Consider the following 12,104-nt stretch of genomic DNA (forward strand, 5'->3'; position numbering starts at 1 on the left):
TTTTTTTTTTTGAGACTGAGTCTTGCTCTGTTGCCAGGCTGGAGCACAGCGGCGTGATCTTGGCTAACTACAACCTCTGCCTTCTGGGTTTAAGCGATTCTACTGCTTCAGCCTCCCAAGTAGCTGGGACTATAGGCGCACACCACCATGACAAGCTAATTTTTGTGTTTTTAATAGAGACAAGGTTTCACCATGTTGGCCAGGATGGTCTCAATCTCTTGACCTCATGATCCGCCTGCCTTGGCCTCCCAAAGTGCTGGGATTGCAGGCGTGAGCCATCTGCCCAGCCATAGTTACACTATTTTACATTCCCACCAACAGTGTACGATGGTTCCCTTTTACCACATCCTTGTTACTGCCTGTCTTTTGGGTAAAAGCCATTTTAACTGGGGTGAGATAATATCTCACTGTAGTTTTATTTTGCATTTCTCTGATGATCAATGATATTGAACACTTTTTCATATGCCTGTTTGCCATTTGCATGACTTCTTTTGAGAAATGTCTATTGAGACCTTTTGCTCACTGTTTTGATTGGATTATTAGATTTTTTTCCCCACAAAGATGTTTGAGCTCCTTCTCTATTCTGGTTATTAATCCCTTGTGAGATGGATAGTTTGGAAACATTTCCTCCCATTCTGTGGGTTGTCTCTTCATTTTGTTGATTGTTTCCTTTGCATGTGGAATTTTTTTTGAGATGGAGTTTCACTCTGTCACCCAGGCTGAAGTGCAACAGCACCATCTCAACTCACTGTAAACTCTGCCTCCTTGGTTCAAGTGATTCTCATGCCTCAGTCTCCCAAGCAGCTGGGATTACGGGTGTATGCCACCACACCTGGCTAATATTTGTATTTTTAGTAGAGATAGGATTTTACCAAGTTCACCAGGCTCGTCTCAAACTCCTGACCTCAGGTGATCTGCCTGCCTCAGCTTCCCAAAGTGCTGGGATTATAAGCGTAAGCCACCATGCCTGGCCACTCTTAATTAAAACAGGGTATGTTTGTGCTGGGCATGGTAGCTCACACCTGTAATCCCAGCACTTTAGGAGGCTAAGGCAGAAGGACTTCTCAAGCCCAGGAGTTTAAGACCACTGGGCAACCAAGAGAGACCTTGTCTCTAAATAAATAAATAAATATAAATTTTAAAATGATGGTCTAAGCCGAAATTCCTCAACTGACTGTGCCCTATAGGGGGAACATCAGTCAATGTCTGGAATACACTTTTGGATACCACAACTCAGAGAAAGGTACACTACTGGCATCTAGTGGGTGGAAGCCAAGGAGGCTACTAAACATCGTGCAATACACGGGATAGATCCTGCAGCAAAGAATCTTCCAGCCTAAAATGTGAGTGTCTGAGGTTGAGAAACCCTCTTCTAAGCTTGTGCTACCGATCTCTTTAAGGAAGTCTCATAACTAACATCCCAGTTGTTTGTCAGTAAATGGATGGTACTATGGTGATGCAAAAGCTCTGTATTTTCTCAACTTCTTAAATTATTTCTTTCACATAGTCCTGCTTACACTATAGATGTACTGACCTCTTTAATTCAGAGAACAAAGATGGTGAACCTTGTTCCTAGTCTAATTTACCTCCAAAATTATTAGGAAACTCAAATGTTGGGGACTGAGTTTATGAGGGTTTATTATACAAAATGATTAGCCCTTTTTTTTTTTTTTTTTTTTTTTCTGAGGCAGAGTTTCCCTCTTGTTGCCCAGACTGGAGTGCAGTGACACGATCACAGCTCACCACAACCTCAGCCTCCCAGCTTCAAGCAATTCTCCTGCCTCAGCCTCCTGAGAAGCTGGGATTACAGGCATGCACCACCATGCCCGGCTAATTTTGTATTTTTAGTAGAGTTGGGATTTCTCCATGTTGTTCAGGCTGGTCTCGAATTCCCGATCTCCAGTGATCTGCCCACCTCAGCCTCCCAAAGTGCTGGGATTACAGGCATGAGCCATGGTGCCCAGCCAATTAGCCCTATTTTAAAAAATCTCCACATGGTGAGTCAGCTGTCCTAATCTCGTAGCACAAGAAACAACAGCCCTAAATATAAACTGTGTTATATGAAATACTAGATTCCAAAGATAGTAATTAACCTGTCCTTCAGTCTACTGGTTCTTTGTTATATACCATCTAATTTTTAAAAAATCATTATATCCAGCCCTGCATAATATATCAGGAAGACGCAATTGTTTCTGATTAAAATACTAAATTTGATGAGGCATGGTGGCTCATGCTGATAATCCCAACATTTTGGGAGGTTGAGGTGGGAGGATCACTTGAGAACAGCCTGGGCAACATAGTGAGACCATGTCTCTACAAAAAGTAAAAAATGATCTGGGCATGGTGATACACGCCTATAATATTAGCTACTCATTGACTGAGATGGGAGAGAAGGGCTTGAGCGCAGGAGTTCAAGGACACAGTCAGTTATGATTGTACCACTGCACTCCTGTCTGAGTAATAGAGCAAGACCTTGTCTCTAAATAAATAAATAAATACAACACTAAATTTGGCTTCTTTTTTGTTTCCCTCTTCCTTAAAGGAAATTAAATGGATGTAGAAAACACAGTGGAATGCCACAGAATCATTAGAGAAGTTAGAGTGATGTAACATTTTAAGGGTACTAAATTTTATCCTTTTACAAACAACACAAAATAAGAACCATTTAAGTATCGGTCCTGCCAAACACATGTTGAGGGATATGCAAAAACAAGTTTAAATTTATACATGGATTGTACAAAATTTTTGAGGTTAAATATTTTAAGCTTATGGTGTCAAGTGGGTTAAATCTTTTCCTGAAATTGTCTTCATACTGTTAATTTGTTCAGCCAGGTTAAACCTCCGCCATTCCTGTGGCACAATTATCATGAATTCTTTAACTTATGTGTTACACTAAACGGACAAGCCTGATGAACCCTTACGGCTACTGATTTATTCTACAATAAATAATGGTAAAAAAGAATTGCTATTACAATGCAGTAATAAAAAGACAAAACACCCAATTAAAAAATGGGCAAAGGGCCTAACAGACATTTTTCCATAGAGGAAATGCAAATGGCTAATAAGCACATGAAAAAATGCTCACTATCATTTGCCATCTGGGAAATGCAAATCAAAACCACCATGCGATACCACACCACACTCACTAGGAGGGACAGAAAATAACTTATGTTGGCAAGGATTTAGATAAATTGGAAGCCTCAAATATGGCTGGGAGTATAAAATGTAAAATGGTGCAGCTTCAGAAAACAATCAGGCAGTTTCTCTTAGAAGTTAAATGCCAAGAAGTGGAAACGACTGATGTTTATCAACTGATGCATGAATAAGTAAACTGTGGTGTATCCACACAATGGAATATTATTCCACAACTAAGAGGAAGGAAGTGCGGAAGTGCAACAACATGGATGAATCTTACGTTCAGTGACAGACACCAGTCACAGAGGACACATATGATTCCATTGCTATGAAAAGCCCAGCACAGGCGGGGTGTGGTGGCTCATGCCTGGAATCCCAGCACTTTGGGAGGCCAAGGTGAGCGGATCATGAGGTCAGGAGTATGAGACCAGCCTGGCCAACGTGGTGAAATCCCATCTCTACTAAAAATACAAAAATTAGCCGGGCATGGTGGCACATGCCTGTAATCCCAGCTGCTTGGGAGGCTGAGGCAGCAGAATCGCTTGAGCCTGATAGGTGGAGGTTGCAGTGAGCTGAGATTGCGCCATTGCACTCCAGCCTGGGCAAAAGAGCAAGACTCTGTCTCAAAAACAAAACAAAACAAAACAAAAAACCAACTCAGCATAGGCAAATCTATAGAGACAGAAAGTAGAAGAATGACCCACTGGGGCCAGAGGCAAGGGGAGAACTGGGGGTTGACAACAAAAGGAAACAGGACTTCTTTTCCAGGTAAGAAAATGTCCTAAAATTAACTGTGGCGATAGTTGCATAACTCTGTGAAAATGTTAAAAGCCATTGACAGTATGTGTACAAACATGTGAAGTGGGTGAATTGTACAGAGTTTGAATTATAGCTCAATAAACCTGTTTTTAAAAAGGCAAGAGTTGCTAGTTCATTACCTCTGTAGGAATTTTTGGAAGATGCGCCGATAGGCATAACCAGCTCTTCTCACTCGAATGTTCTCTTTCAGACCCAGATATTCGACTTGATGCTTTACCCTGTGCAAAGGAGAAAATGGGGCCTGGACATTACTGGATAATGCTTTCACCTGTGTTCTTACCAGCCACTCCCCAAGTCCCCAGTTCCACGCTGTAGGAAAACTTATTCAAAAGACTACAATTTGTAGTATTCAGACACTGAGCTGACCTCTCAGATGACACAATGCTAATTTTAAAATATCAAAATACAGCAATTACACCAGGGGTGGTGGCTCATGCCTGTAATCCCAGCACTTTGGGAGGCTGAGGTAGGCGGATCGACTGAGGTCAGGAGTTCAAGACCAGCCTGGTCAACATGGTGAAACCTTGTCTCTGCTAAAAATACAAAAATTAGCCGGGCGTGGTGGTGCAGGCCTGTAGTCCCAGCAACTTGGGAGGCTGAGGCAGGAAATTGCTTGAACCTGGGAGGCAGAGGTTGCAGTGAGCCAAGATTGTGCCATGGCACCCCAGCCTTAGCAACAGAGTGAGACTCCATCTCCAAAAAAAAAAAAACAGCAATTTGGCATTATATATCTGTTTCAAAGAACAACAGTAACACAAAGATCCATCTACCTATCACCTAGAGTATGAACAAAAATATTGGTTTATCAAAAGGCTAAGGGAAGGAACTTTTATGAATTAAATGATGCTAGAGCTGGTTTTGTTACTGAACTTAAATTTAATATTGATTCTTATTTAATGAAGCTATACTTCTAGGTTTTTCTAATACAAGTTACAAAAGAGCATATAAAACTATTAATTTTCAGTGTGTACATTAAAAATGGTCTAAAATATATCTAAATTATAGTTTTAATTGTTTTCTTCTTTCTTAAATTTTTTTTTTTGAGACAGGGCCTCACTTTGTCATCCAGGCTGGAGTATAGTGACATGATAGCTCACTGCAGCCTCAACCTCCCCAGACTCAGGTGATCCTACTATTACAGGCTCCTGACTAATTGGGACTATAGGAGTGCACCACCACACCTGGCTAATTTATGTATTTTTTGGAGACAGAGTTTTGCAGCTTTGTTCATGCTAGTCTCAAACTCCTGAACTCAATTGATCAGCTTCCTTTGGCCTCCCAAAGTGCTGGAATTATAGGCATGAGCCACTGTACCTTGGCCTGATTTCTTTTCTTTTTTTTTTTGGAGACAGTCTTGCTTTGTCACCCAGGCTGGAGTACAGTGGCACAATCTCGGCTCATCTTAACCTCTGCCTCGTGGGTTCAAGTGATTCTCCTGCCTCAGTCTCTCAGGTAGCTGTGACTACAGGCGTGTACCACGCCCAGCTAGTTTTTTGTATTTTTTAGTAGCAATGGGGTTTTGCTATGTTGGCCAGGCTGGTCTCAAACTCCTGGCCTCAGGTGATCCACCATGCCTGGACTGTCCTGGTTTCTTAATAGTAAAAATCTAGCAATGTATTTTGAAAAATGGATGTAAAGAACTATTAGGTTAATATTCTTACACAGGAGGATTTTCATATCAGAAAATGCCCCATGCCTCACACCTCGTGCTGTTTTAGTAGGCCTGCTGGGTCTAGGGTGGAGCACGGACATGTGCCTTGTGAAAACCCACCACTTGCTGGGAAACACAGTGTTCTAGATGCCAAGAGACAGAGCCTCAACACCTGCTTCAGATCATCCACTCTGGGAAGACAAACTGGGCCTGGGCTCAACACAGACACTTGCAAACATGGTATTTGAGGAAAATTAGACATAAAAAGTAAAGTCTCTCTCTTTTGAAGGTGGAATGTCACGATTGTGCTACAGTACCGAGGTAACTCCTCGTGCTCCCCATTCGGTACATTTGGGGTTATCTGTGCTGATCGTGCTAATGGAGCTAATGCGCTCAGCAAAATGGGCCTTTCTGGAGCCGCTGAGCTGCAAAGGCAATCAGAAGCATCCGCATTCTGATGTCACATAGGTTCCCAACAGCTGTCTCCCTAGTGAGGCTCTCACAAAAACCACCACTTCCAATTAAGCCTCATACTTCCTGACGTCCCTACTGCAACATGCTACGGTCACCAAAAAAAGACAATTGCTCTGATTTCCCGCTGGGGCCCTGGCAGGCAGCACAGTGGTTAAGAGCCAGGCTCTGGCACTGCGTTCCTGCTGTGCCACGGGCCCTGCCATGCTGCAACTTCTCTGTGCCTCTCAGTTTCCTCTTCTGTAAAAATGGAAATGGTTGCATAAATTCTTTATTTCTAGACGGGTACTTTCTAGGGAAAGCACTTAGTTCCTAGCATGAGAGATGTAAAGCTGCTATTATTCTCATCCATTCCCAGCTACAATAAGTACACCAGGATAGGAGAACACAGAAGGAAATGAATTTTTTCCAGCAGGGAATTCTCGGGAGTACTGTGATGCGCCTGGGCCTGGAGGGATGAGTTGAATCCATGAGGTGCAGAGGACAAGGCAGAAGGCTATGAAAGGAAACACATGAGGATAGGAAAGGCCAGCGATGGGGGCTGTGGGACAGTAGGAGGGGGACAGATGAAGCTCGAAGTGGGGGGACAGCCTTGGCTGATGGGAAGGATGAGGTCACAATGGGAGTGGTGTTTAAGAGTCTCCAGTTTGATGGGTCTTATGGAGGCAACAGCCAGAAATGTTGATTCCTCTAAGATTATTGTTATTGTTTTATTTTATTTTTTGAGATAGAATCTCTGTTGCCCAGAGTAGAGTGTAGTGGCATTGGGATTATAGGCGTGCGCCACCACACCCGACTAATTTTTGTATTTTTAGTAGAGATGGGGTTTCACCACGTTGGTCAGGCTGGTGTCGAACTCCTGACCTTGTGATCCATCTGCCTCGGTCTCCCAAAGTGCTGGGATAACAGGTGTGAGCTACAGCGCCTAGCCTCCTCTGAGATTATTAACTTTTAAAAAGCCTCTATATAAAAAGAGTTAATATTCAATATCTAATTTGCCCATATAAGTCAGGCAGAGAGAGAGAGAGAGAGAGAGAGAGAGAGAGAGAGAGAGAGAGAGAGAGAGAGAGAGAGAGAGGAAGGGGGGGGAATATCATGTCAGCTAAAAAGGTAATTAAATTTACATTTAAAAATAATTAATTTGGCCGGGCGTGGTGGCTCACGCCAGTAATCCCAGCACTTTGGGAGGCCGAGGTGGGTGGATCACGAGGTCAAGAGATCGAGACCATCCTGGTCCACATGGTGAAACCCCGTCTCTACTGAAAAAAAAATACAAAAAATTAGCTGGGCACGGTGGCGCGTGCCTGTAATCCCAGCTACTTAGGAGGCTGAGGCAGGAGAATTGCCTGAACCCAGGAGGCGGAGGTTGCGGTGAGCCGAGATCGCGCCATTGCACTCCAGCCTGGGTAACAAGAGCGAAACTCTGTCTCAAAAAAAAAAAAAAAAAATTAATTTTCCTTTTTCTCATCCTCCAAATCTAAAACTCACCACTAGCCTTTTCTCTAGTAAGAAAAATGCATGAGGCTGTTCATTTCAGGGTTCTACTCGTTTTGAAGTACTTTTCATAAATACTGGCTTTACGCCAAGCTTTCGAGGCAGGGAATGCTTCACCTATTAATTCAAGCAGAAACGTTCCTTTCCCATGAATCACATAAGAAGGAATATTCCTCATGTTAAAACATTATTTCATTCACCATAACTCTCACCATCAGGAAGTTTTCTTGTAGAAATTCCCTTCAGCAGGCTCAACAGTCTAGCAAGTCCTGTAATGTTTAAAATTCTGGGTCATCAGAGGGACCCAAGTTGATTTTTACATATTTCTGGAGCACTGTCACCTCCTCAGTAGTCACTGGTCAAACAACACTCAGTTGTTCCCTAGGCTATGCCAACTTCATCTTGCAGAGGAGTCTTTTTCCAAGACTCTCCCCGGCCATTTACTCAAATTGATCAGGGCTAGAGAACCCTGCAAGGCAGAAATTCAGAATCCAGGGCAAGTAACCTTGCCAGAAGCAAAACAAAAACACATTTGCAACAGGAAAAGAAAAGCCCCGTACCCCAAAAACTTGTGGAATGAGTAATCCTCTCCACCAGGAGCTTCAATTGGGTGTGTAATCCCGGCCAGCGAAGCACACTGCCCTTTCACGGACCCCAACACTCCTGACTCATGGACGGAGTGAAACCATCTGTCACACAATAAACCCGAACCAGGATTAAGGGTGGAATCCCAGAAAGTGATCCTACTGGAATTATAGATCAACGCTCGACCAACTAATACCTTCAACTTCTTAAAACCAGTTTATTTGAATGCATGTCATAAAATTCTTTGCTGCAATTTAAAGAAGGGGAATCATTAAAAAAAGAAAAGAGAAAATACCATCCTCATCCTATGAGGATTTACTGAATAATATGTACCACTATTTTAACTTCTCCCTTTTCTGATATTCCAATGCATCAAGCTGGGTTTTTACAAGAAGGTAGCATCAGGGTTGGTGAACTTCCAAGCAGCTATTGCAAAATTTCTATTTTCGAGGGGCATTCAGCAGAACTAGCTATGTGGGGTAGAGGAGGGTATGTTAGGGGAGGTACTGCATTTCTAGGTTAAATGAGATGTTTTTATTTGAGAGTATTTGCTGGGAAGGAAAGATGGATAGAATTTGAAATGGGGGAAGGTGGGCTAGCCACCCTTTGGCAATACCTCTGCTTCCAAAACTCTCATGATTTATTTCTAAGGTTGCCTATGACACCATTGTTCTATTGTGTGTGTGTACCTGTGAATGCATGCGTGGGTGGGCTGTGTACGTGTGGGTATGTGTGAGGGGTGAGTGTAAAAGTGACAGAGACACAGGCAGACTGACAGCCACTGTCTGGAAGCCTTCATTCTGTCAGACTGAAGGAGTTCCTATTCTAGATGGAGCCTCTTAAGAGGAAAAAACTGAGGGCTAAGGAGACCAAGCGTCTCATTCTAACAACTTAGTGAAAGGTCATCACCAGGACACAGGTCTTCCAAATCCCAGTCTAGTTCTTTGCTCTGGATCAGTGATTCTCAAAGTGCAGTACCTGAGCCGTCATCACTAGCACCACCTGCAAGATTTTTCAGATGCACATTCATGGGCCCCACTTGAGACCCACTGCATCAGAAACTCGGGGTGGAGCCCAGCAATCCGAGCATTAATAAGGCCTCCTGGGGATTCTGAGCAATGCTCAAGTTTGGGAACCAACGTAAGAGGGCAAAACAAGGTATTTTCTATTTGATTGACTGACTGACTGACTGACTTGGGGTCTCACTTATCACCCAGGCTGGAGTGCAGTGGCTCAATCACGGCTCACTGCAGCTTCAAACTCCTGGGTCTAAGCATTTTACATCTTTAGATGGGAAGAGATGACAATGCTGCTACTCTCTTAGTCTAAAGCAAGAGTCCCGTCTCTCCCAGGAGGTAATTGGCAGCTAGGAATTTTAGTCCTGGTGATCCTGTGGAAACTAAACCTGGAGCTTGTCACTTGACACCTCAAAGAACCTATCTGCTTTTCTCCAAGAGAGAAGACAAGAGGTAGCAATTCTGGCAGGCTCCCATCTGGGGACTGATATTAGGTGGTGATGGCTGGGGTCCTCTCTGCAGTTGAAGCATCTCTGCAGCCCTCCTTCCCAGGCTTCTGTGGACAGTGGGATCAGGCCTCTGAACAATGTGTGTCTGGGTCCCCCGGTGAAACACAAAATTCACACCTTCTAGGCACCACCTTAACCGGCTCCTACTCAATGCCACCATTTCCTTCTGCCCAGGCCACTTCCCTCAATGCTAGCTGTGGAAGGAACAGTGACGCGGGTTTCCTTGGAAGTCAGGGCAGAAAGGGCTCGCTGAATTCTTGTGCTCCACGTCTCCCTTGGACATTGTTCCTCCCAGAGTCATTCTGCTCATCAACACGGTACTTAGGGGGAATGCCAGAGCCTCCAGCGTGTCCCCAGTGTCTTCAGGAGGCACAGCAAATGCTGGATTGTGTTTCTGCCAGCTCTTCAGCCCTTCACTTTCCACCCCAAGCTAAGCATTCTAGGCTGCATCCTGTGGGTCCTGGTCAGGAGCTGGGTGTACTAAGAATGCCTACGCAGAGCCTCAAACTGATTTTAAAACCATCATGACTCTGCGGTATGTGGTTATATTTTGTTTTTGTTTTTTCTCCATCTGCCCCCAGACTAGCCAAGATCAACATTATAAACTGCTAATTCTGAAAAGAATGGCACCGCTAACATTTTAGGAAATGACACAGAGGGGAAGCAGTATATAGCCTTTGTCCTGAAGAAGTTAAGCCACAAGGACATGACAAAGACATGTGCCAGCAATTGACACTGCTCCTGCCTGTGATGGAGAATGGCTCACCTTGAGCACAGGGGAAAATGTGCTGGCCCCACTCAAGCCGGTCCCCCCATACCTGCTTTCCTCCCAGTCTCTCGGCTTCTTAGTTTCATTTGGTTTTATGCAGCGAATGTAGTGGGGTGTACATTTCATCAGGGTGCTCACAAGGTCATTGGCTTGTTTCTAGAAAGGAACAACAGTATCATAGTCATGGAACTTTCTCTAAAGAAGACCAAATTTCAAAGGAGACTTGTAAAAACTCTATTGTAGAATTATATAACTAGGAATTAATCTTTGTGACAATTTGCTCGTTAAGCTTAAGTCAGGTCTACTAATCTTTTGTAAAGCTTTGCTGACTTTTATGATGATTTTATCACCCCTAAATGGGTTTGAAATTCAATCGTTGAAAGCAACCAGGCATTTTTAGTATAGTTAATAAAATAAAACAACAACAAAAACAAAACTCCCAATAAATCTTCACATACAATGATTTTCATGTGGTACAGTGAAGCACGTCAGTTCATTTTATACTGATGGAGGGCCTTTGCATATATATTGTTCTCATTAACTTTTTCCCTCCAAAATCATTTATAAGGATGAATCATCAAATCCCCCACACTCTCTTTCTTGGCAATCCAACTAATGAAGAATCATTTTATGAAAATGATGAAAATTCACAGTTAAAGAATGGGAGATTCATAAAAATCTGAGAATTTATAAACTTTTGATATGCCATTTCATTCAATTTCTTCCTCAATATGTCCATTTAAAAACCTGCAGAGTCTGCACACTTTATGTGTGGCTGATAACTTCTTTGCAAATCTAGAATATTCTATATAAAACCATCTATTAATGCCTGTGCACTGGGTACCCAAAGTAGAACTGCGTTCAAGCAGAGAAAGCCACATAAATAAAGCTGAAATTGCTTAGGAAGTATTTTAAACCCTGAGAATCTCAAACTTTGTTTGAATAAACGGGAGTAGAGCTCACATCAGCATTCCCACCCCACAGCTGAGCACATCCCGTGGGTCCGAGGATGTGGCACACATGCGAACTCTATTTCCAAGCAAAGCAGCATGCAGGGAGAAAAGCTCCAAAAGGAAAAAGCCAAAAGGGGCCTCCAGAGCCAGAAAACCATTATGAAGTCAGCAGAAGGGATCTGCTTGCAAGAGACGACCTCTCTCAATTAGGGCTTCTCTGTTTTCATGGGTTTGAGAAATCTGAAACCCTTGGGAAAAACTATTGAGTATATTCAAAGCAAGATATTCATCGGTGAATTAAATTCTCTGTTTAGATGTGCAGGAAACAGCACCCTTTGCGATGCTTGAAACAGAGGACAGACAGGGCTGCAGAGGTTGCATGATCAAAGCTAAGTCCTATGATGAAAAAGAAAATTGCCTTTTATGTTCTTTGATGATGTAGACTGCACTTGAGAACAAATCTGACGATTTTTACAACACATCAGGTGGAGCTGGAGAGGGTCTGCAGAGTCGCATATAACAAAACTTTTTATCTTTAAGTCCCCAAATTCTCAATTTTTTAAACTTTACTTTTAGATTTTAGTTTCGTATTTAATTACAACTTTTTTTTTTTTTTTTTTTTGAGACAGTCTCACTCTGTTGCCCAGGCTGGAGTGCATGATCTCAGCACACTGTAACCTCTGTCTCCCAGGTTCAAGTGAT

General features: G+C 43.0%; 1 protein-coding gene across 2 annotated transcripts in view; it reads right to left on the reverse strand.

Moving 5' to 3' along the window:
• Window positions 1-12,104, reverse strand: part of MYO1E (myosin IE) — a 230,215-nt gene that overhangs the window by 43,487 nt on the left and 174,624 nt on the right. For both annotated transcript variants that reach the window (XM_012443130.3, XM_012443129.3), the window contains exons 17-18: window positions 10,499-10,605; window positions 4,074-4,172 (exon numbers count right to left, since the gene is read on the reverse strand). In XM_012443130.3, the coding sequence (XP_012298553.1) occupies window positions 4,074-4,172; window positions 10,499-10,605 (206 nt within the window). The remainder of the gene's footprint in view (window positions 1-4,073; window positions 4,173-10,498; window positions 10,606-12,104) is intronic.

This window comes from Aotus nancymaae, unplaced genomic scaffold (genome assembly GCF_030222135.1).
Source record: "Aotus nancymaae isolate 86718 unplaced genomic scaffold, 86718_ANA_hifiasm-v0.15.2.pri h1tg000041l, whole genome shotgun sequence".
Lineage (NCBI taxonomy): Eukaryota > Metazoa > Chordata > Mammalia > Primates > Aotidae > Aotus > Aotus nancymaae.